Here is a 24096-nt window from a genome sequence, read left to right as displayed (position 1 = left end):
AGTAATAAGAAGTTCCTACAGATAAAATGACTTTTTCTCCAAACCAATCAGTCTAAATGTGCTTCCTATGCCACTGCTGACTTCTCACAGAATGCCAGCAACTAAGCAACTGCCAGTAACCAATTGATTTTTAGCAACACAAGTTATTTATTTATACATATATATATAAAATCTGTAAATGTTTCTGTTTTTTCCCCCTTGGCTGTTCAGGTCAACCCAATCCAATAAAGGAAACCTTTTATAAAACGGAATGCTCTTCTGTATAATGTGGGCGAATGAAAATGAACCTCTTTAAGTTGGTGCCCTTCGTTCAGCTCCTATTCCTTTCACTTTGTCCTCACACGCAGAAATGTCCCATCATAATACAATACTGTACCTGGATTATACAATATTACCCACATGCATGCATGTATGTCTGAATTACAAACGACCACACATACAGTTCTGCTTCCAACATATAATAGTTTCATAATAAAACAGCTGAGACACGTGGTGGGTTTGGCACCAACAGAAACTTACATGAACACATTGATAGCCAACAGTCCGGCCAGGCCACGGCTCAAACAGCCCGAGAGATGAGAGTTTGGGTGGAGGTCTGGCCGGAGACAACACCGGATATTTCTTGTTGGAAAGTCAATCAAACTAGACCCACAACAACCAAAGAATAATACAAAATACGCACAGATCGACTTACAAAGATATATAATACAACTGCCATTTTTTTTTAGAATCCGTCCCCGGTTGAGAATTTGAATGTTTCGGATACAACACAATATGACAACTACAATATCCGACTTCTTTGAAAAGCCATTTAATTCAATTTTAATGTTCCCATGGGTTAGTTTGTGAGGAAGAAAAGCTGAACCAGGTTCATAGTTGAAGCTATACAGAGATGCTAAATGAAACTCCAGACCTACAGAGTAGTAACATATTAAAGCCCCCAAATACAGTAACACGTCAGATTAAACACGCCATTGTCACAATATTTTCTTTATCTTTATATGACAGTGAGGACTTGGTGGTCATGCTCAGTGTGATCCATTTCAGTACCCGTACAGGTGAATGGCTGAATTTCTGCTCATAATTTTTTTTATTCCTGGTAAATGCAAAAATATTTATGAAAATTACTTTGGGATAAAAAAGAAAATAGATAAAATGCTTTAAAGTGATTTGTCGTTAAACGATAGAAAAGGTTCTTTAGTGACATCATTCCAAGAGCCAATATCTTTTCTGTAAACAAATTTCTAGTTAACACATTCAATTCGTAAGACACCTTAGAAAAACATCCCTTTGGCACATTTTGCTTCTTGGAATCCACTGACAGTGAAAGATTAGTGGCTAGTCATGCATTTGCCTTTTATAAAACATTTTATTTTAAAAAATCTAAAAAGCCACTATATATATATAAATATAAATATATACAAAACAGTCATTCCGTCAAAGAGGGTATGATGGCAATTTTTTCTACATCGGTTCCTACAGAACTGAAACATCTCTCTGGATATTCTTTTCCAAGTTGAAATGTAATTATCAAACACACCATAGAGACAGAATGTTAGAAAGGCGTAGGATCCACTCTGAATGCGACTCCGAGTGAAAGGGGAAAAGTTATGACAGGTAAAATCAACGTGCTACAATAATAATAGTGTTTTCTCTGCTGACAGACTTAAAAAAGGAAGAAAATAACGGACAAGTAATCAGGGTGAACAAAATACAGGTTTATGATTCTTGTCGCCTTCCCTGGGTTGTTTGAAATGTAGGTGTGAAACAGAAAAAAGCGACAAAGTAAGAGACGGTCATAAAGTGGTAAATCGCCATCTGAGGCAGAAAAAAGAATGATGCAATAAAAAAAAAAAGAGCTGGGGGCAGAATTCTTTGCAGGCCTCATTCCAGTGGGGCTCATAGAAAGAAATGGAGGATTTTTATTCAAACATCCAGCAGGAAACGATAGATTTGTGGTCAGATTCAATAATGTTAAGTCACAATCTTTGGCTTCATATCGTCTCCTTGTTTCTATCCCCTGTGCCTCTCTCCTTGATGCCTCTACCAGGGGCCCTTAACAGATGGACCCTTGGGGCTGTATTCTACTTGATGGCTCATACAGTCTCCAGGATTACAGCGCCCATCCCGTCCCTTTGTACCAGCTTGCCCAGAGGGCCCAGGGATCCCAGGAACACCCTGTTGGCCAACTGGACCTGGAGGCCCCATCTTACCATAGCCTGGAGGCCCTGGAACTCCTAAAAGAATAAAGGAAATAGAAGGAGTTGTGGCACTATCCCTTCATGGAATAAAAAACTAACCCAATAATCCAATAGATGCATTAACATTGTCAAGTCAGAATAATCTGGAAAATTATAATGTGTGAATCTCTCATCTTAAAAATATATTGCCCAATCAAAATCATGAGATGAAATGAGCAAAAATATTGTTCACTATGTGTCCTCTTCTGTATTGCTGTTCATTAGCCAATCACAATAGCTCCCATTGCACTACTGCCCAATCAACGGAATAGTTTGGTACATCACCTGGTGCTCCTGGTGGTCCTATGTCTCCCATTTCTCCAATGCCCTTGTCTCCTTTCTCTCCCTGTGGCCCTCGTGGTCCTAGAGACAGAGAGCCGCATGTTGTCGTAACGTCACAGATAAACAAGGATGCAGTGAGACAGAGGGTGAGTTTGTCAAAGTCGTTTAATGACACGGTATATTTCACAAGCCTCACCTGGGAGTCCTTGGCCTCCTGGCCGGCCTTGTCTGCCAATTTGTCCGGGCATTCCGGGTGCACCTGGATTCCCAGGTGTTCCGGGCAATCCGTCCTTCCCTGGGGTCCCGGGGCGACCCGGCGATGCCACCATCTCTACTGGCATTTGTATGCGAGACATGTAGTAGGTCATTCTCTCTGGGGTGGGGGGGAGGCATGCAATAACAACATATTGTTCTGGATTAGAAGGGCCGCATCGTCTAAGATGAACCATCACGCAGCCATCCGGGGTTCAGCACAAGCCCTCACCATCAAAAACCTTGATGACCTGCTGGCGAATGAAACTCTTGATTTCATCGTAATTGACGACAGCCTGTTTAACAAGGACGAGAAGAGGTGAAGGAAAAGGGCAAATAATTAATCAAAGTGGATAATTACAAATTTCATTATTCAGAGGAACAGATGGAGGCAGTGCTACGGTTTTGCCGCTGCGCTTTGTGTCATCAGGACTTCTCAAAATCCATATTGCATGGTCTGGAGACGATGAAATATTAAAGCTACAGCTAACGGCGTCACGACGCTGGAGCTCACATCATTTCCCGGTGACCCGGGAGTTCCAGGGAGACCTTGGGAGCCTTCTAGACCTGGACTTCCCCTCTCTCCTCTTGGTCCGACCGGTCCGATCATTGGCTGCGCATCCTTGGAGTGATAGCCTCCACCACCAGGGGGCCCTGGCCTACCTCTCTCCCCTGGTGGACCCCTCTGGCCTGCAGCACCTGGTTCACCCTGAGAAACAGGTACAGACACACGCGATGATAGTCATAAATATAATACACATTCATCACTAATGCTCGATCTCCAGAGGTAATATTACAAGACAGAGCCCTCTCACACTTTTAGATGCATCGTAATCAGAGAACTATGAGTAATTTAACTCTTTCCATCTCACGCTACAAAGACAGCAATAAAGTAGAACGTTCGTCCCATTTGCTTTTTTATCTGTTGCTAATTTTCAGAGCCATAATAACATTATTACTATCCCCATTTCAGAGAAGAAGAAGCAGCCGAAAGGACAGCTGTGACTATATCTCTTTTCACCATTTGGGTTGTTAAAATAAGCTTTAAAAAAAAAAAAACAGCCCCGCTGCATTAGGGACGGTGATTTATTGAGGACAAAGCAGTCCATAATGGACGTCTAATGTTTACACATCACTGACAGACAAGCGGCTCTTGAAATAGAGAGGAGGGTGAAGAATGGAGAAGTCCTTTCTTGTCTTTCCCCTCTGTTCTTCTCCTCTACGTAGCGAAAACCCTGACAATGCCGTCCTGTCAGCGTGACAAATAGCCTCATCGAGCATCTCCCCTCATGCTTAATAGCATTATCCCAGAGGCTTAGAATAACTTCATCATTGTGTCCACCTACAGCACCGTAAGCTTGCATCCGAGCGGAGCGCCAACAGGCTCTACGGCGACGGCGGGCTCGCAGACAGCCGGCTGGAAAACGGGAGAAGGTGAGGAGGAGCGAGTGGGTCCGTGGGAGGGTCCGAGAGTTACTGAACTGATGACTGCGTTGAGCGCAGCTGCTGAGCAGGCAAAAAGGAAACGCCAAGCTTGTTCAGCACCGAAGTGGCCCGGGCCTAAATCTCCCCGAGCTAATCGGAGCAGAGAAAGGTGCATCTCACTGAACTCTGATGGTCCGCTGAGGAAATGATTGATGTTCTGCTTGACAGCATTATGCTCCTATAATATACAGCCCCCCCCCCCCCCCCAGACAACTTACCTTTTGACCTTGCGTACCGCTGTCCCCTGGGAGGCCTGTCACTCCCTGTTAATGGAAAGAAGCACATATTCACCAATAGAATAAAATGCAATGCAGGACATCACCCATCTCTCTCGATCATACTTCACACCCAGACGTTACTCACATCGTTACCAGCGGGGCCATCGCTGCCTGGCTCCCCCTGCAAGACAAAGCAGAGCAGAAGAAGTTAAGTGCTACGTATTGGCATGGTGATCCGGAAGTAGACATAGCTGAACCGAACCATGGGGCCGGGGTGCCCAGGGGGTCCTGGAGCTCCTCCCATTCCTGGAGCTCCTCTGTCCCCAGCTTGGCCTTTATCTCCTGCTATGCCCTGCAGAGGAAAGACGAATTCATTCATACGATTCATTGTATGGTGGTCACATGTTTGCGTGTGTTTTTGTCTCACCACCCCTGCTGGACCAGCAGGTCCTGGTGGTCCAGCTGTCCCTGTGGAACCCTAAGGGGGGGGGAGAACAAACACACTCGTGATTCACAACACCCTGTAAAATCACGAAGGTTATACATGCATGAGATTAGAGTGCAGTGAACTTACAATGTGGCCAGGGGGTCCGGGTCTTCCAAGACCTCCTGGGGTGCCAGGATCACCCTGGAAACGTCACAAGCCATCCTTTACATTGACCTTCTACTTTGTTAGATTTGGGTGTTTTTAGACGGCCGGAGCGGATTAAATTGATTACAGTTGTTTTACATGGCAAACATTGATTTGACATACTTGTGATTTGAGTTACGAGCTCGGTCCAGGAACGGATTATACTCGCATGTCAAGGTATTACTGTGTATTACACATTCACTGTTGCTATTCATTCATTATACTCACATCATGTCCTGGTCTGCCTGATGCTCCAGGTGGACCCGAGGGTCCAGCTTCACCCTAAACGAGTGAGAGAAGTGGAATGACTTCTACAAGCGAAGCTGAAACTCGGACTTGTGTTTTGACATCAATTTAAAATGAAAACCACTTTGGCTAGTGACAGTGCTCTTTCTGCAACGTGCTCACAAACTGACACCGCTATTGTGACGGTAAGGCAATGAGCTGTTGGCTAACCTTCTGTCCAGGGAAGCCGACATGGCCAGTTTTCCCTTTAAATCCCTGGGGAGTGACATCAAACAGAATGAGATTGGTACGGTGTCAAAGTTCACAAAGCCGAGGCTGCCAACACGTGAAATCCAGAGTACCTGCTCTTGGGTAGAACACAAACTGTGACACAGCGAATGAATGAGAAAGATAAGAGTAGAGGCAGCGGCTCGTTTCATCCCCAGTGATGATGGGACAGACTGGAAACTACAACAGGAAGTGTGCGCAAACATGTAGCTCATTATATGTCAATAATCAAAGCGTATTCACCGCGAAAAAAACAAATCCTTACAAAACCACACTTCATATGAGAAATAATGAGATGTGTGCATGAATACAAACATCTCGTCAAAGGACTGTTTGTGTACGTACGCACACACACTATGATGAAAGGGGAGACACTTTGTCGCTCCTCTCTAAATATCAAATATCTACTTTTTTATTTTATATATTTTGCACATCATATTCCATCAATAAGATCTGATTTAGATAACATGCACTGCTTCTGATGAATCTTCTCATGTCTAATTCATGCTGGTTTCTGCCCTCTCGGTCCTGTGGAGGTGAGAGGCGATACTCACTGGAATCCCTCGTGGCCCCATCGGACCTGGAGGACCCGTGTCTCCCTGATAATGAAAAAACGGGCAGAGACGAAGGTTAAATTACAACGACGACAGCATCACTTCAAAGTGTGGCCATGCTGACAATGAGATGGATGTGCAAAACTCACCCTCAGCCCTGGCTTGCCATCTTTTCCATCCAATCCCATAATACCCGGGGGGCCCTTTTCCCCCAAAAAATAAAGATAAAGCCAGCAGTTCAAAGATATGTTAGAATGGTTCAGCACAGATTATAGGCAAAGATATGACATGGCTATACCATTAGGCCCGGGGAGCCTGATGAGCCTCGGGGTCCGGTCGGTCCCTGAGAGCCTTGAGCACCATCATTGCCCTTTGGAAGGCAAATATTTCAGTGCAAATGATCATTTTTGAACGGAAATGAGAAATGGATGAATGCGAGCTTCATACATACTTTCTCGCCTTTGAGCCCTGCGAGCCCATCCCTACCAGTTTTGCCAGAAAGACCTGGTTGACCCTAAAAAGGAGTAATGTGTAAAGTCAGCTATTCTACAGACGAGACATGATCACAGACGAGGTGAAGTATTTACATACTGGTGGTCCTGGGAAACCCGGTGGTCCTGGGAAACCCTTGGAAAATACCAGAAAAACATACATGCATGAAGTTCATCCTCCCCCACATCTTCCCATCATGTGTTACACATACCTGATCTCCTTTGGCGCCAACGGGCCCTGCTGGTCCTGTGTCTCCTTTGATGCCCTGCAGGTACATGGATAGCTCACATTATTCCTTGTTATAATATATGTGTAATGATATGCATTCATCTATGATGGAACACTGACCGGTGTGCCAGCCTGTCCTTGGTATCCAGGGTTACCAGGGGGACCCTGAAAAGTGGCATGAAATGTTAGCCAGCGGTTGGAACCCTTCCCTGATGCCCTGTGTGTAACAGCGATGGTGGGAAGACTTACCGATTCTCCTTTCTGGCCATTGCTTCCTGGGCTCCCGCGATCAGCCTTGAGTCCCTGACAAAAACATGAATGATTGTAAGTTCACCGATCATGGTAACCGCCCATCCATCCATTAAAGCTGTCCAATTGTCTCTCTCCTTTTGCAATGAGGCAGTGGGACTAACTCACGGGCAGTCCAGGAGGCCCCATGGTTCCTGGATATCCGCTTGTGCCTGGAAGGCCCTGAGGTAAAGGTCATGCAATCAATCCAACAGGAAAAGCGGGTATTTTCATGCATGGTGTCATTCTGGGAATGTGATGGGGCACACGCTTACCTGCTCACCCTTCATGCCTTGGAGGCCAGGTGTCCCTCGCTCCCCCTGCACACCCTGAGAATGTTTGGAGTAAGGATTAGAAAGGAATAGAGAGGATGTGATGTGTGTGTCAGGGGGAACGGTTCCCAAGGACGAGGGCAGGCCAATATCAAATAGGGGAACCAGCTAACTGGCTTGTACTGCCTGCCTGCCTGCCTGCAGTCTGTGATGTTGATATCCAGGGGGGGGATTGCCTGCATAGCCCAACAGGGTGTTTTTCTTTTCATATCTGTCACCTAAAATGATATAGCTTCCTTTATCTTTCCCCCTGTTATGTCCTCTTCGGGACTCTAAGAGTATTCCTGTAAAGAGCCCAGAACTAAGGGAGCGCTCAAGTTTTATCTAACTTGCTCTCACCCGGGGGGGGGGGGGGGGGGGCTCCTATCTTAGACCAGTGTCCATGTGTGTGGCTTTATATGGTAATAGCAGTTATGGGATATGGTGTGTTTTCTTCTTTGCACTGAAGATAAGTCACCTCCTGACCCTCACATGCTTTTTCCTCGCTGCGCCTTTGGGATGTTGGGCCTGACATCTAGACTTCAAATCACTAATTCAAGCTGTGTGTGAATTAAATGAAGCTATCTCTGTCTCAGCCCACATTAAAATGCTGCCTGCGGATGGATGCATCATATAAAAGGGTGTATTAGTGACAGAGCTTTTTCAGCATCACGAAACAATTTGAACACTACTTCCATCTCTTTATAAGAGAGTAAGAGAGGGGAAAAGTACAGAAGAAATAGACTCACAGGTGAACCAGGAGGGCCATCATTTCCTGGGAACCCAGGAGGTCCCTGTGGACAGAAGTCAGGGAAAGCAACACTTTAAAACTTTTTAAATTGTAATTCTATAAAGATGGGCGTCATTAATCCTTTAGGCTATATTCGTCTGCACATTTCTAGAAAGTATTTTACCTAGATCCATGGCACAACGCTTCAACAAGAGACAGCTGTGCTCCCAAATCCTGAAATTTGTCAATTCCTCACCATGATTCCCGAGTTTCCTGCACTGCCTCTCTCGCCTGGTATGCCCTGTGGAAAAGGAAAAGAAAGGAAGTCCCACACTCAAAGGAAAGGAATTTGGATTTGCATGCAAAACGATCCACAGACTCACCGGCTCTCCCCTTTCTCCAGATGGTCCAGGCATTCCTGGCACTCCTGGTGTTCCTGAGTGGTATGGTCCATTCTGTGTGGCAAATATATAAAATACAAGGAAATGTGCAGACATGCGCCTGTAAATTGCATGTGTTTCCTGGGAATATGATTTCAACTGACCCCTGGCTGCGTTGCCTGCTCTCTCTGGAGCCGCTCCAAGCACTGAAAGCAGACAACAGAAGGAAGGTCTTCCTGATTGCAGCATCATATCAAACAGACATCTTCGCTTGTCGTGCCACGCAGAACCAAGCCCATTACAAGAGAGGCGTTTCTATTTTACATCCATCAAAAAACAACAATCGCAGAAGTGAAACGAGGTTTCAAGGACCATCGAGAATGGAAACCGAAAATGTGTCAACAATAAACTCCCATTCCGAGTCTCACCTTATCACAGCTGTCCAAAGCGATGACACCGGGTTTGCCCGTGTCTCCTTTTTCTCCCTTGGCACCAACCATGCCCGGCACCCCAGGCAACCCTTGGGAACATCCCTCACCACAACCCGCCTGAAGAAACACGCACGCGACACGTTTTATGTCAAAAGCATGAAGTAAAGGAAGGTGACAGCGTATGGAAAGAAGCCAGTCCCTGAATCACAGACGAACTTACATCAGCGTCTCCTCCAGCAGCATCCTGTGGCAGCCGATACGGTCCAGTGGGGTTCTACACAAGAGGCAGGCAGATGGAAATAAAATGAATATTAATTCAAGATCTTTACAGCATCAGAGAAAATAATTCACAAAAGCTTTATTTGTTCTAATTGGACATTTTCTCCCACGTTTGAAAAACCAAAACAAAGCATCTGACAGTTGCTCCAAAAAACAGCTGAAGATCTCTTTTGCAATGGGCCATGATTTCTTTAACACAATTACAAATTCAAAACATCACACTCCAATGATGATGATGATGAAGACCTAAGATCAAATATAAAATTAGGCTTAATTAAGGGCTTTAATCCCATTTTGTAATGTAGCCTAACTCCAAGAGTGAGTTACCGGTACTAAATACTGAGGACTGGTCCTGAATATCTCAGGAAATGCTGCTAGTTATCACACAAAAACACACATATAATATATGTATATCAAGCAGAGCAGTGGAAGATACACACTCGCTGGCATCAGCAGCTGTAAACAAGGTACAGACTATCAATGACTAGCCGTGAACCATGTCATCCCGTTTCTCTGAGACAAACCTTTCATCTGGTAATATACTATATGATGCCATATTCTACCAATGCAAAACATTTTCACTGCATTACTCAACTCTGACCTCCATTCTGCATGTTATTCACCAGAAATTGAATTTAAGCGTGTTCTGCGTAAGAAAAAAACAAAAAACAAAATAAAGATAATCCAATTTAATAGGGACAAAATTACAACCTCACTTCAACATGTGAACCAATAATAATAATAATAACAATAATAAACTTAGCTTCAATTTCACTTAATGGCCAAGAAACTACAAGTTTACAAGCTGCACCATAGAAACTTACAATTTAAAGAGCAGATCAGAAACACAAGTTACTCCGCCCACACATCCTGTACATACATATACTTACACACATACTGGGTATGTACAAGTACCAGTACCCATATGGGAAGAAAAAAAGGCCGGATTCAAATTCCAAAACGGAGTCACTCTGTCTATTTATTACAAGCTCTGAAATCAAGCTGCTCAATCCCATTTACGGTGAAAGGCAGCAAGGCAGTGTGGGAGCCGTTCCACTGGGAGAGCCTGTCAATAGCACCTGGCCCGGTTTCAAAGTCATTACAACCCTATTTGACATTGTTCAAACGGGAGCCGTTAGCTATAAAGGCTTTTTCACGCCCGAGGCGATGGGATGTAATTGGCCTGGCTGGTTCTCTAACATTATGTTAGTGTGCAACGGCCACTTGTGCTCCACCCCGAAGGGATCTGCAAACGGCGAGCTTTCAAAGACAAAGTCCTGATGGCCCCGAGGGCTCGGCTGCCATGTTGGAGTGACACAACAATAATTTAAGAACTGTGACAGAAAAAGAGAAAAGGGATGAATGTTTCCACCTCAAGTCAAATCTTTGAGCAGGAAACAGGATGTACAACTTGGTTATGTATCCTTTCTTTTCAAACATGATCCACAGGTGTATTAAACTACACAGATTGGGCTTTTTGCATGTATAATACCCCGTAATGTTTTTTTTTTTTTAAATGGAGATGTTTAATATGTGATTAATCAAAACCTTTCTTCTCAAAGGACTTGCAACATTTTTAGAAGGTTCTACTCCCTTCTCTTCCTTTTATTCCAATGTTTAAGTGTCGCTTCCCTTGAGCGCAGACTGGAGGTCAGCATGCATGCGTCCCGATGGACGATGGGCTTCAGTACACTGCAGTTCATGTCTCTAGTTTGCTGTTGTTGTACTTGTACTTGCTTTAAGTACAGCAGCTGAGTTTCAAACACAGCTGAGGCTCAAAGCACAGCGGGCTGACTGAATATGCACATGTAGCGCTTCTGCAAGATTCTGGGTGGAATATTTAATTAAGTAATATATCACAGTTACTGCAAAACATGCAGACATATGATGATGATGATGATGGTCATTCCCAAAGTGTTCCATATATAGATGTTTACTTTTAAATATTGTGTCATAAATCACAGTTGTTCTGCCCTTGGTCTGGCATCAGCAGCATCCGACAACAGTCGACCAACAGCATTGTGCTTAATACCATTGCAAACATAATCATGATAAATAAAAAAAAAAAAAAGATATTCATAAATAAGGTGTTAAAACATGACAGTTCTGTTACTGGTATAATTAAATTGACTCGTGTCGAGATGAATAGAGTCAGATTTATGAGAAAAGAAAATAGGATTATTCCGAATGAACATTTTGATGAAGAGCAGTTCCAGAGAAAACCATTTTATTTGGATTGGATTTTCCCATCAATACTCCGAGAAAAATAGAGACACAAGCTGCCTCTCCTCCTTTTCTCTCTAATTTTACTTACGATATATGCAGGCAAACCCGGGTTCCCGTCGTTTCCAGGGATACCCTGTAAGAAGGAACTGAGGTTGAACTGCTTTGTTGCCAATCAAAGGCCGCCACTCCCCCAGAGTCAAAGGGCCAGGCTCAAAAACAAATAATGATCAGAACCATTCCTTCTTCTACCATGTCTCAAATATCTCAAAAGCTAATCGAATCTAGGCATCTGAAGAAGACAAATACAGGATGAAGTTATTTTAGGTCTCATTTTCCATTCAGCGATTCAGCAAAGACATGACTGCCTTCATCCAGACACCATCACCACTGCCATCCTTCCTGCACCTTTGACTCTTGCAACACAAAGAAACACTTTATTTGAAGGTCTGCTCAAAGCACAAATTTCAATCTTTTAATTTTAAATAGGCTTTGCAATACATAAATATCTATTTTTAATTCATATTTTAAACAGGGCCTTCAAATAACAGTTCATGTCTTGACAGAAAATCCCAAAGCTTGCTCCATTGCCTCCCACGCGGGTTAAAGCTTGAAGCACTGGGTTGGTTAGTGCATCACAAAACCACAGGATACACAATCAATATGTAAGAGCGCTCAATTTACAACATGCAAATTTGGTTACCCATAACAATGAAAAGCATGTAAATGCAGATCCTTTCAGAACAACCCAACCCCCCCCACCCCCCAGTCTGAAAGCCTGCATCAGAAGCAGTTTATAGATCAAGCCTGGGTTGAGTGCGCAGACCATAACCAACCACCCCCTCTCTATTACCTGTGGCCCAGGGTTTCCAGTAACACCATCAGGCCCAGGAGGGCCAGGGGGGCCAGGGGGCCCTGGTGGGCCCTGAAATGCACAAAGACATGTATTTAGACATCACTAAATAATTGTGTGAAACTTTGCGGTAACAGAAAGTTATCAGCCAGACTGCTGGCTGGCAGCTCCGACCTCAGGCCCAGCCTGCCATGTGTTAGCTGCGGTTCCTGGAGCTCCCTGCGAGGCACAAAGTAGTCAAAATCACAAAGTGAATATGCAAACGTAAGAATAACAACAACAATGTGGAAATTAACTCCCACACATCCTAACGTCCCCGACATTGACTCAAACTGATGCATACAGGAATGAGTCTAAAAAGTGTTTGTTGTTGTTGTGTGTGTGTGTTTTTGTACTCACAGGTCCACCTATGCCTGTATGCACTGAAGCTATGCAGTTGCAGTCTCCGGGTGCACCCTAAAATATAGATTAAAAAAATGCCAATTAAAATCCGAAAGTTGAAATATGTACACAATTTCAGGAAGAGACCGATAAACCAAATCATTCGACACTAAAACTACTCAAATAACTCAAAGTCAGGACTCGGCATCACTTCTGGAACTCCTGCTTGCTGACATTTTTTAATCGCAAAGACACAACAGGAGATGAAATATTATGAATTACAAAAAAGCAACATGCATCCATTTGTCCCTGAAACCTTAACGCAGTGCATGAAGACGATGGCCATGGATGTAAAGAAGCACAGATGTTCTAGCATCAGTATAATAGGAAGATCCTACTCCCACCTACTCCCACTACTCGAACCAGCAAGTGGGATTTTTACACTAGAAATGAAGTCTGCAGCATATCGCCAGTCTCTGTGTGTAACGATTCTGAATTCTCAGCTAAATGCTACCGACTGGCTCATTTCTTTCTTCTTTCTTGTGAAGTTTTTCCTTGATAACTGTGGGCTCCCACATTCCACACCCCTCCCAACCCAGAGGTGCTGCCTCCACAGCTTCTTTATCTCTGCTACCCTCTCAGTGGCAGTCTGGACCGGTGGCTCTGATGAAGGCAGTAATTAATAGCCTCACACACTCGCTCTCTTAAGGCCCCCTGAAACCCCGTTCGTCTGGCAGCAACACAACACTCGTCGCCTCCGCTGCTGTGCGGCTTGAGGCAGGTGTGTGCGTGGCGCGTTTTTGTTTGTGTGCCGATGTGGGAGGGGGGATTCAACCATCTTTTGCAATTACCATCTGTGTCACCCTCTTATTTTCAGACCCCTTCAGGTCCCTTCATCCAAACAAAACGGTAGACTTACCTTGTCCCCCTTAGCGCCACCCGCTCCCTGCATGTGACAGAGACGGAACAAATACACACACACACACACAAACACTTAGTTACTCTTGCTTTGTTCTTCCAGGGAGGAAGCTCGTGGGGCAGTGAGCAGTGTAGATCAAGGAAGGATGGGATGGGAGCAGACATGGCCTCCGTTATGGATCGAGGCAGACATCCTTGGTTACAAATGATGCCCAAATCAAGGACAAATCCCAAAAGAAGCTCGAAGAAAATGAAACCGACGTTTAACACAACAACTCAAGTTTGGAACTGACATTTCTTTAACATTTCTCCAAACTGTTGATGCAAACGAACAGTTAAATGCAAAACAGCATGCAAATGCAACACAAGACTCAAAACAATTAAGGAAGAAGGAAACTCACGGGTTTGCCGTCGGCTCCTGGTAACCCTTGGAAACCGTCTCTGCCCTGTGCATGAAGAGCAAATAGAAAATAGTGTTTGACAATATACTTGCATGATACGCATGGATATGTAATAAGTCAATGTACCGGGGGCCCTGTGACTCCAGTACCCATTGGCCCCTGTGGCCCCATGGGCCCTGCCTGTCCATTGGAGCCCTGTGTACAGGAATCATTTGTTTTCATTGTGGTAAGCAAAAAGCAGTACAAGGGATTGCAATGATGAACTTCCACCTGTTAACAGTATGCTACCTTTTCTCCTTCAGGGCCAACAGGTCCAGGTGGTCCTCTCGCTCCGGAAGACCCCTGCATAAAACATTAACATTGCATTATGTCTCTGATTTGCATGTAGATGTGGGGCTTCAGAAATATGCAGGAAACTTACTGAAGGTCCTGGAAGCCCCCTTGGTCCCTCTTCACCCTATGGCATAAATGAAAGAACGGAGGAATAAAAGATAAATTCAGCAGATTTATGAGCTCTACGAAGGGAAATATGAGTGGAGGTTTGGACGAGGGAATGTGACTATAAAATATGTTTTACAGTGGCGTGGTGATTCCAGAGTGGCTTCCACATTAAAAAAAAGGTTCCAGAGTTAATCAAGGGATTTAAGAGAGAGCAGCCCAAGATTATTTTAGGTTATTTACAAACTCGTGACTAACTGTTGCCTCTAAAACGCCTGTAACCGATTACATGGGTGTATGTGGTGTGTTCATAGGCATCACTGCCGCTAAACATGCATCTGAGATTGGTGTTTATGTTTTTTGTTTTACAAAGATGGGCCAGATGTCAAAATAAAAGCTCTTAATTCATCCAGATGCGCTTTCTAAGGCCACATCAGCCTTACTTGTGCTCCAGGATGTCCGACTCCTGCAACTCCCGCTTCTCCCTGCATGGAACGCAGGACAGCATTCATTAGATGAGAATCTGTCAGTGGCACATGGCCAGGCTCAGACACCTGCATGCATTCATGAGCACGATAACACAATAAATGAAAATCCCCCCACCTTGCTTCCTTTGGTCCCAGCAGGACCCCGCACACCTGCTAAGCCCGGTTTTCCCTGAAAATGAGCATGTAACATGAGCTTCAGCAAATCTCACGGCACAGATAGCGCACGGTAAATTACAAAATAAATACAGCCAATAAATATGCAATTCCCTCACATTCCTTCCAGATCTCCCTTCACCAGGGGGGCCAGGGTCTCCTCTCTCTCCTTTGGGGCCTGGAACAGTGACGCCATCGCCCACAACATCAGTCACAGAGGTGCAGCTGGTGCAAGCGTCACCCTGGCAAAACACAAACGGAATCAGTGTATATGATCCATGGAAAGGGGGCCGCAGAAAACAGACGACTTTTAATAATGAATGCCTCGAGTATCAAACCAGTCAAATCCTGAAAAAAAGGTGCAAAATGGAAAAGAGTTCAACCACTTCTGCACCTTCTCTCCCTTGAAGCCCGTCAGTCCGTCTCGACCAGACTCTCCAGGCAGCCCCGGGGCACCGGGAGCGCCGTCCATTCCCTTATCGCCTCGCTCTCCTTGTTCACCCTGGAAACATTGCAACATGATGACGAGCGGTCGTGAAAGTGTAAAAGTAAAAGTGACTCTGTGGAATGTTTGACTGCTAGCAGTAGGACCGCTGTGGAGCAGCACCTTCCACCTTTGTAGCAAAAAAATGTAATGATATAAAGCGCCAACAGGGAACGTTAGGAAGAAGCAAGTTGGGAAATACATGAAGGTTCACACAATGAGATTTCAGTGTAAGACATCAAAAGGAAAGTATTTATTTTATTGCTAATATTGGCTGATTTTAAGGGTCAGTGTTTAATAATGAGATTCTTTTAATGCTCAAATGCTTCTAATTGGGAATCAATACTTTGAAGTCTGATCAAATGTTAGCGCAGGCAAGTTTCAGTTCAATTTAATGTAGACTAGTTCTGTTAAAGGATTTGATTGTTACAACAACAACAAAAACCAGCCTCTGTGGCCTGAAATACACTGACTGCCTGTGTGTATGCCTGCTTTTTCCGAAAGAGATCAATCAAGATGTCGGGTAAGTTCAGGCAGCCTGTGTCAGGCCATTAAAGATGACCACTGACTCCAGGCTAATTGTTGGCAGACATTTATTGATTGGTTTTTTATTCCAAGCCGGCATTAAAGCTGCTTAATGTGGTGTCAAATTGTTGATCCGCAGTGCTGCGAAAATACAACACGACCTATAAAAAGCTTTAGCAGCAGAGCTTACCTTTTCAGCAGGCGCACCGGGGACGCCTGGCGTGCCCTGTGTATGCAAACAGAATGTGATGAGCCACTGCATGCAGATAGCAGGTACAAATGTGGGTGTGCAACTGGAGCCTGAACCCACACTCTCTAGAAGGATTTCAAGATCCATCTATTCAGGTAATAAAATACCCCTCGACATAAAGCTAAGCACGGCAGCACACGGCGACTGAAGACAGGGGAGATTTATCAGAATTAGAACTATAGAATATCCTATTTGCAGAATGCACATGATGATCGCGCGCCCCCCCCCCCCCCCCTCCCTCCCCCCCCTTGGGGTGACGTCTTTCAGAGCTTCATATTTTTCACTCATCCAGACGCTGCTTAATCTGTTTCCGTGTGGTAACAAAATAAGATAACGAGCTGTCTTTTAGTCGAATTTGTATCAAGCCAAAGATAGATAATCTGCTGTAAACTGATCAATCTACCAGTTCATCTATCTGATACCGCAGCAGTTTAGTTCTAATCGAAATAAAAGTACGGGCAAAAAGAAAATAAATCATTTTTAGGTGGTCGTAGAGCATCCTACCTAAATACCCTCTAAAGGAAGGGGGTACATTGTGAGGCCCAAACCTTTTATTATGGGGAATCTGGGCAATTTGAATGAACCTGACACTTCACGCTACATTTTCTCTGTATTTACAGTATGAATATAAAATGCACCAAGTTCCTCAGTCCAGAAAGATGCCTTTGCTACAATAAATAGTTGATTTAGCTTCCAGATATTCCATGTTGTTCCCCCCTAGAGTTCAATCTGACCTGTCTGCCTTCAGCTCCAAGACCAGGAGGTCCGGGTGGACCCGGAGGACCTGCTTCGCCGGGGTTGCCTCTGGTTCCCTCGTGGATTTTGATGCTGGGGGGGCTGCTGCCCACCTCGGCCGGCTGACACAAACCACACTCGCCCTGAGTAAGAGCAGCGGGTTAGAGAGGTTAGTTTTCATGATGACCAAGCTGAAGGATGCAAAGAGCAATGCACACTTACCCTCTCACCCTTAAGCCCCGGTAGACCAAGACCAGGAAGCCCCTGCTCCCCCTGTCAGAAGACAAACTGGACTGAGATAATGTTTTCAAGTGGTGCTTTTCATGTACAAAGAACAACACGTAATAAAATCACACAATTTTAAAAGTATTGATGCAATGTTCCCGATTTCTCTTGCCTGTTTGCCCTTCTGCCCATCCTTCCCGCTGGGCCCTCTTGGTCCCGGTTTTCCCTGCCACATGGACACGTTTCATTCATTGCATCCCTGAATCATAAAGCGAAGCATCCTGTTACAAATGGACTAAATCTGAACTTACCGTCTTGCCATCAGCTCCTCTGTTGCCTGTGTTACCCTGCAGACAAAGTGCATTATTACAGCATCTATAGTTTAAAGATTGATTAAAATTGATGTCTGAAAAGTCAATTTTCATAGTAAGGAACATCTTATAGAGAGTCATTTCAAATGTTTCTGGTTTTTTCCCACCTAAGCGTTTCACTTATAGGTTCCCTGTTGAGAAAAATCCCCATGGAAGACAGTTTTAGGCCCCAAGATTAGCCCACTGCTGTGATTATCTCCCTCATGAAGCCCATGAAGAACTTAATTCAGCCCCCTACTGAGGGGGTTTCCTTTATGTAGGCCGAGTGTGCCATTGAGGTGACATCCTCCTTTTACGTTACTTGCCTTCTCTCCTCTGAGCCCAGACAATCCTGTCGCACCTGGTTCCCCCTGCGGAGCAGAAACAGCCAGTGACTATCTATATTAAAAATGGTGGTTGTCAATGCTTTCATTGAGACCAAAATCTCATACAGAAATGAGCGCTCGCTTTATCAAACGCACACTATTACTTGTCACGATCAGCAGTTGAAGATGGATGAATGGATGGATGTAGGAGTTGCTCAATAAAATACTCACATTCTCTCCTGGCCGCCCGATCCCAGCGTCTCCCTTCTCGCCCTTCAACTGCAGGATTTGGGGCCCGACACCGGGGATGAGGTTTGCAGGTAAATCTCCGAGAGTCGGGCACGAAGAGCACGAATCTCCCTGAGGTATAATGAGACGCAGGTCAAAGAAAGCCTCCAAATGCTCCAAAGGTAAACGAACACACAAATGTTCTGGTCCTCCCATACACATGCAGCTAAGGCTAGATAAAAGATTATGCATGCAGGGCAGGCATCAAACACTCAACAGAGGGAACGGTTTTAAATTCAAGCCATATAAAGACACACACACAGCTGACCTTTTCTCCTTTGATCCCATCTGATCCGGATTCTCCCTGCAGAAAACCAACAGAAACAGAAAACTATAGCATCAGCATGACACCGAGGGCAGGCAGTGCAGTGATTGGCTGTGGGTTCATCGTCTCTAGCAGGTTCTGACATACTAAGGTGCTGGCGTGGTCTCACAAAATCTGGTTTCATGGGGCTCATTTAAATGACTGAGCGAGAACTTCATACCTTTTGTGCCGCCTTGCCGTCTGCACCCTTTGGCCCCTGGTAAATATAAGGAACGGAAAGAGAGGACAAATGAAGGAATTGTCTAGAAGTCAGCAGTGCTGTAGGATCAACTTCATCTGACTGAGGTCACAACGCTTCCTCTCCATTACCCGATAGTACCTTCTTCTCCTCACCAAGTATGACAGATGGAGGCTGACATTATTGGAAATCGTTGAACAGCGAATCTTATAAGGCTTTAAATTTATATTCATTCCCACAAATCGTTCCCATATCACCTGCTGTTGTAGGAGGAGAGACCAGAGAGAAGAACACAATGCACACTGTGCCGAAAAAGCGTCGAGATCATATTAACAAACGGCACTTTGCTGGTAGAATAAAGGTCTGAAAGCATATAAAGCGATGTTGCTTTAAGCTGCTGCAACACTGCAAGAATTATCAAGGGCAAGCACAGCCCATGGTAAAAGGCAATGTCATTCTCTCCCATAGAATTATGTGAAGAATGAGAAATGTACACCATCAATCAAGCGTTCAAGGTTCACTCGTCAGCTGCAGCTCAGCCTGGGCCTGAGACTCCCCAATGAAAAAAGTAGTACGATTGTAAAAATGTTACACCGAGCAGGGCAAGTTCAGAATACATAACAGTCTGATGTCATAGACAAGATGTTGTACTTACTGGAGGCCCGATCTGTCCTACACCCGGTAACCCAGGTTCTCCTTTGATCCCGGGCTTCCCTCGCAGAGCCACGGTGTTGCCCGTGTCTGCGGGCAGCACGGGGCACACTTCACAGGGGTCGCCCTGAGGAGTCAACACAAGTCACCTCGTATGCTGCAATGTGGACGGGAAGGCAGAAGGACATGAAGTTTAAGTATTGCAGAGAGTACCTTCTCTCCCTTCGACCCTCCTGGTCCTCGCGGCCCCTATGAAAACAGCAGAATGCTTGTCAAACTCAGATGTAGCCAATCAGCTGGAATACGGTTTTGGATCGCTCAACAAAAATCAATAACAATTCAAAAGACTCACTGGATCTCCAGGTATTCCATCTTCTCCTGTTGGTCCTGCATCTCCCTGTTAACACACATGACTGAGTTTGCAACACAGCAACATGCCGTAGAGGCATCATATTCACCGTGATTTAGAGGATTACACCTTCTGCCTAACCCACCAGTATGTCCGGGTACATTGATTAGAAACTGAATGTTAATGCCAGCGTATAGAATGTTCCATCACATATACGGAAGGAAGTCAATGTTAAGGCTACTATCTACACTTTTTATTACTGTAAGCTCAAACCAAACTATCGACCCGCAATGTGCTGGCGACGCATCCGGATTGTACCCCACCTCTCGCCCGCAGTCAGCTGGGATAGGCTGGAGCAACAGACGTGACCCGCATGGCGGACAAGATGATTGAGATGGTCTCGTCATCAAGAAGATGGAGGGAATAACCTATCTATGCTATTATATTTTGCTATTTCAAGTATCACTTTTAGGAAATTATCTAAATATTTATCCAAATATTTATATACTTTTGGCCATTTTCACAATAAACTCAACTGCAACACGTGGTGTACATAAATTGCAAAATGCAAGAAATCCTCTTGCAAAGGGTGGATTTACCTTTACTCCTTTTGCACCACCCGGTTCACCAGGAAGACCCTGACAGGGGAAAAAGACAGTTTTGTGTTTTCAAATGCCTTCCCTTAGATAGAAGAAGGGGGACTCCAGCCAAGCCTGACCTGCACTTCAGAGAACAAAAGTACTTGGCCAAAGTACCACAGCACATAAAAACAAAATATAAATAAAGGCTGAAAATAGGCCATTTTGTTTTTAAATCAGAGACGCACTCACTGGAGGGCCTGGCATTCCAGATTCTAGTAGGCCTGGAAGTCCAGGGATCCCTGGTTCACCAGCCAACCCTTCAGGACCCACCCCACCTGGGGTACCCTGGAAAAACAATCAGACAACAGCTTGATCACATCCAAACTTAATTTGTATGTGGTATAAACTTCCAGATGAAACGTGGACACACCTTCTGTCCCTTGGGACCGACCACACAGACTGTCCCCTCCCGACCCTGGGAAAAGGTGACACACACAGAAAAGGAAGTGACGCCATCAGCACATGTCTGATATCATCACCATCAGCCCAGTATAATCAATAAAGCTGAATACATCCAGAATGTCTCCATAACAGTTTGGTATTTCACATTTGAAATTGGGAAGATGGAGAACCTCTGAGATGTACGATCAGCAGGAATATTTTCTGCCCGCCTGATTCAAGTTTAAACAAGCACATTCATATTCGCCATGTCAGATGGATAGGAGGCTTAAGAAAATCTATCCTCCATAAATCCATCTGCTCGGGATAAGAACTTAGCCTAGTGAGCAGCTAACTGTGAAAGCTGCCTGATGCCCCATACCGGGGCGGGGGAGGTAGCTCAGAGCGCGTTGTCATTTGTTGCTCAAAACTTTTCATGTGACTGCAGGATCAAAGCCCCTAACAGAGGAGATAATAAGGGTTAAGTCTTCCCGAATAGATCCCCGAGACGAGCGCAACAGTCGAGGAGGCAGCATTGATTATGCAGGCTTTGTTGCTTTAGCCGAATCTAATAGGCATTAACAGCCGACTTAACGCCTCGGGAGCGAAGAGGGATGAGAATGGATATCAATGGGAGGCGGAGCCTAAGGAATAATTCCATATGACTTGACTGAATATTTACTTAAATTAATAGTTAAAATGTATTGCATCTGGCAATGCGCTTGTTTGTAGGCGGATTAGTGTGCTTGTGAGTTAATATAGTAAAATAAACTAATTAAAAGAGAAGAAAAGATTTAAAATTAGAATAAAAGCCAAAATATAATTTAAAAAACAACCTACATCCTTTCCTGGCGTGCCTGTGAGACCCTGCGTACCGAGATCTCCCTTCTGACCTTTTTCTCCCTTGACAGAGAGAGAGACAAAATGAAAACGTGAGGCGTATGTGCAAAAACAGAGAGATGAGTTAAAGCAATGGGGGGGGGGGGTGGGGGGGGGATTTAATGAGATTTAATGACTTAATTATTAAAAGGGCATCTCTTCATTATTTATCAGAGAAAGTTCTGAAACCTTTTTACCTTGTACACAGCTGCTTCATCCCAGTTGGCAGGCAGCACCTGTGGACAGGAGGAAGGGAGCCAAGACCCAGATCAATGAAATAAAGACACACACACACACACCAAACAATGCAGTGATGAGCCACATATGATCAACTCACTCAAAACACAACCTGAGAAACAACTGATAATCCATCCATCCATGGATCTGCATGTGTACGTATCAAACATGTACTGAAGACAAATATTGTTTTCAACAGCACAGTCATGGCGAGCCGCCCACATAGATGCATAACCGCGGTAAGTAAGGCAGACTTATTCACGCTGCATCGCCAACATGAGACTGGAACTTAGGTTATGAATAATGATCAAGCCAAATAGCTAAAGGGGCGGTAGTTTTAGGAGGCAGTGGGATGGGATGCTGTAAAGAAAGACTGGCACTCACCGGCTCACCCCTCTCGCCCTTCTGGCCCTTGGGTCCCTGTGCACACTAAGGTTAAAGGGTTGGCATGAATTATCAGAGGCCAACTTTCATTCTAATTTCAGGTCATACGTTGTTGCGTGCCAAACAATTTGAAAATATCTTCATGCAAAATAAGACAGGCTGCAAGGAGGAAAGTTACTCACTGAGCCTGAATGGGAAACGGAGCAGCCGTCACCCTAAGATGAAGAGCATGAGGACAAAGAGATTACTTGTGGGTGGCGACTGCAGAGGAATGCATAGAGGCTTGTTTGCTTATATTAATCTACACTCTACAATGCGAGTGTGAATTTATAACGTTAAAGTACGAGACATGTCCAAACACACACGATGACATCACACATTCCACTAATATTCGTCCTACCGCATACAGGCACATTTGTGTTTTGTCATTTCACACTCACTTTGTCTCCTTTTTCCCCTTTCAAGCTGGAAACTCCACCAACCTGCAACATTACATACATTAGATTAGACACACTACAATATTTATAGACACGAGGAATAGACCGTTGACATGATCGATTGGTCAGAAGTGAAGGTAAAGATCATGGATCCTTACATTTCCTTTGCTATTCACGAGTAAACAACCAGCACACTACAAGCAGACACACAGAGAGAGGATCATTGTCAGTGTAGAGAACGTCGAGGGGAATAAACGGATTGTAGTTCACGTAGTCACCAGGTAGTGGTGCTGTTGCACAAAATTAAATAATGGGCCGAACTCCTGTGTTGCCGCAGTATGCCGTTAAAAAGGATGAGAGGTGAGCATGTGGGCACACACACATACACACACTGTCTTTCAGTCATACACAAGCCCACACAGAGACACAAATAAACGTGCACGTTTCCCATGGGAGGAGAAGATCAATAGGAATGTGCAATTCCCACAACACAGCAGGCCAGCTGCTCCTGAGGGTGGGTGGGTGTACACACACAAACACGCACAGAGAGAGAAAGAGAGGGCGAGCGAGAGTGAGGGGCATGCCCATATCAAACAAGCAAAACCATAAGAAAGAACCGAAGCATTTAGTAATTACAGGTGATGCATGTGAAACACAGTTTGAGGCGTCTGCATGCACTGAAGCACATTGGCTGGAATAACAGAGACGGCCTAGTAGCAGCAAAAGCCCTGTGTTCCCCGCCTCTTCCTCAACAAGCAACACGTCCATCAATGGCTGGCTCAAGCGGCTGCGATGACGAGTCATTCTTTCCGAGCTTCCGTCCGACTGTGGTCTCGGCGGAGTCCTCATACAGTCGACGTAAAACCTCAGACGCCGTAGTTTCGTTGTTTATGCTCAGCGTTTCACTTTGAAATGGAAAAGGCCGCTGGTAAAAGAGCCGCAGTGTCTCAGACTGTTCAGAATGTGAAAGCGGACAGAAACATCTCCGCAAACGAGCTCCTTTCGCTCTCATTACCACTCTTAATTAATGAAGATGAATTACCTGAAAACAGAAGTGAGAATCTCTGAGCATCACAAGACAATCTGCTCAAAGTGAAGCACATTGCTATCCTCAGGTTTGATGGCTTTTTTCTGTCTTTATACCGGACACATTTGTATGGTATGATTAGACCGTATACTTTCATTTATAATTAATGCACACATTCTGTAAAGGTTTTCACTTTTACGATGGTGCAGATTCTCATTCATCCAAGGCATGCTCATCCTTGAAGCTTGAAGAGATTTA

The 24096-nt window shown here is 44.7% G+C and overlaps 1 protein-coding gene across 1 annotated transcript in view; it reads right to left on the bottom strand.

Moving 5' to 3' along the window:
• Positions 1-450: 450 nt before the first annotated feature.
• Positions 451-24096, bottom strand: part of col16a1 (collagen, type XVI, alpha 1) — a 46460-nt gene continuing 22814 nt past the window's right edge. The window contains exons 9-70 of the mRNA XM_068747158.1: positions 22970-23005; positions 22815-22856; positions 22557-22589; positions 22375-22419; positions 21951-21989; positions 21715-21777; positions 20867-20911; positions 20686-20781; positions 20455-20493; positions 19859-19903; positions 19720-19755; positions 19511-19633; positions 18838-18873; positions 18621-18656; positions 18296-18424; positions 18065-18109; positions 17700-17735; positions 17561-17614; positions 17386-17436; positions 17163-17306; positions 16369-16404; positions 15564-15671; positions 15289-15411; positions 15132-15185; positions 14972-15013; positions 14512-14547; positions 14379-14432; positions 14217-14285; positions 14091-14135; positions 13691-13717; positions 12790-12846; positions 12565-12609; positions 12391-12462; positions 11629-11673; positions 9256-9309; positions 9033-9152; positions 8769-8810; positions 8608-8679; positions 8481-8525; positions 8244-8288; positions 7459-7512; positions 7313-7366; positions 7145-7198; positions 7016-7060; positions 6879-6932; positions 6767-6802; positions 6627-6689; positions 6474-6545; positions 6325-6378; positions 6176-6220; positions 5565-5609; positions 5337-5390; positions 5052-5105; positions 4905-4955; positions 4740-4829; positions 4623-4658; positions 4478-4522; positions 3289-3483; positions 3007-3070; positions 2719-2895; positions 2526-2603; positions 451-2237 (exon numbers count right to left, since the gene is read on the bottom strand). Coding sequence (XP_068603259.1) covers positions 2044-2237; positions 2526-2603; positions 2719-2895; positions 3007-3070; positions 3289-3483; positions 4478-4522; positions 4623-4658; positions 4740-4829; positions 4905-4955; positions 5052-5105; positions 5337-5390; positions 5565-5609; positions 6176-6220; positions 6325-6378; positions 6474-6545; positions 6627-6689; positions 6767-6802; positions 6879-6932; positions 7016-7060; positions 7145-7198; positions 7313-7366; positions 7459-7512; positions 8244-8288; positions 8481-8525; positions 8608-8679; positions 8769-8810; positions 9033-9152; positions 9256-9309; positions 11629-11673; positions 12391-12462; positions 12565-12609; positions 12790-12846; positions 13691-13717; positions 14091-14135; positions 14217-14285; positions 14379-14432; positions 14512-14547; positions 14972-15013; positions 15132-15185; positions 15289-15411; positions 15564-15671; positions 16369-16404; positions 17163-17306; positions 17386-17436; positions 17561-17614; positions 17700-17735; positions 18065-18109; positions 18296-18424; positions 18621-18656; positions 18838-18873; positions 19511-19633; positions 19720-19755; positions 19859-19903; positions 20455-20493; positions 20686-20781; positions 20867-20911; positions 21715-21777; positions 21951-21989; positions 22375-22419; positions 22557-22589; positions 22815-22856; positions 22970-23005 — 3978 coding nt within the window. The 3' untranslated portion in view covers positions 451-2043. The remainder of the gene's footprint in view (positions 2238-2525; positions 2604-2718; positions 2896-3006; positions 3071-3288; positions 3484-4477; positions 4523-4622; positions 4659-4739; positions 4830-4904; positions 4956-5051; positions 5106-5336; positions 5391-5564; positions 5610-6175; positions 6221-6324; positions 6379-6473; positions 6546-6626; positions 6690-6766; positions 6803-6878; positions 6933-7015; positions 7061-7144; positions 7199-7312; positions 7367-7458; positions 7513-8243; positions 8289-8480; positions 8526-8607; positions 8680-8768; positions 8811-9032; positions 9153-9255; positions 9310-11628; positions 11674-12390; positions 12463-12564; positions 12610-12789; positions 12847-13690; positions 13718-14090; positions 14136-14216; positions 14286-14378; positions 14433-14511; positions 14548-14971; positions 15014-15131; positions 15186-15288; positions 15412-15563; positions 15672-16368; positions 16405-17162; positions 17307-17385; positions 17437-17560; positions 17615-17699; positions 17736-18064; positions 18110-18295; positions 18425-18620; positions 18657-18837; positions 18874-19510; positions 19634-19719; positions 19756-19858; positions 19904-20454; positions 20494-20685; positions 20782-20866; positions 20912-21714; positions 21778-21950; positions 21990-22374; positions 22420-22556; positions 22590-22814; positions 22857-22969; positions 23006-24096) is intronic.

Source organism: Brachionichthys hirsutus, chromosome 13 (genome assembly GCF_040956055.1).
Source record: "Brachionichthys hirsutus isolate HB-005 chromosome 13, CSIRO-AGI_Bhir_v1, whole genome shotgun sequence".
NCBI classification, from domain to species: domain Eukaryota; kingdom Metazoa; phylum Chordata; class Actinopteri; order Lophiiformes; family Brachionichthyidae; genus Brachionichthys; species Brachionichthys hirsutus.
This window is presented reverse-complemented; position numbering and strand designations above follow the sequence as displayed.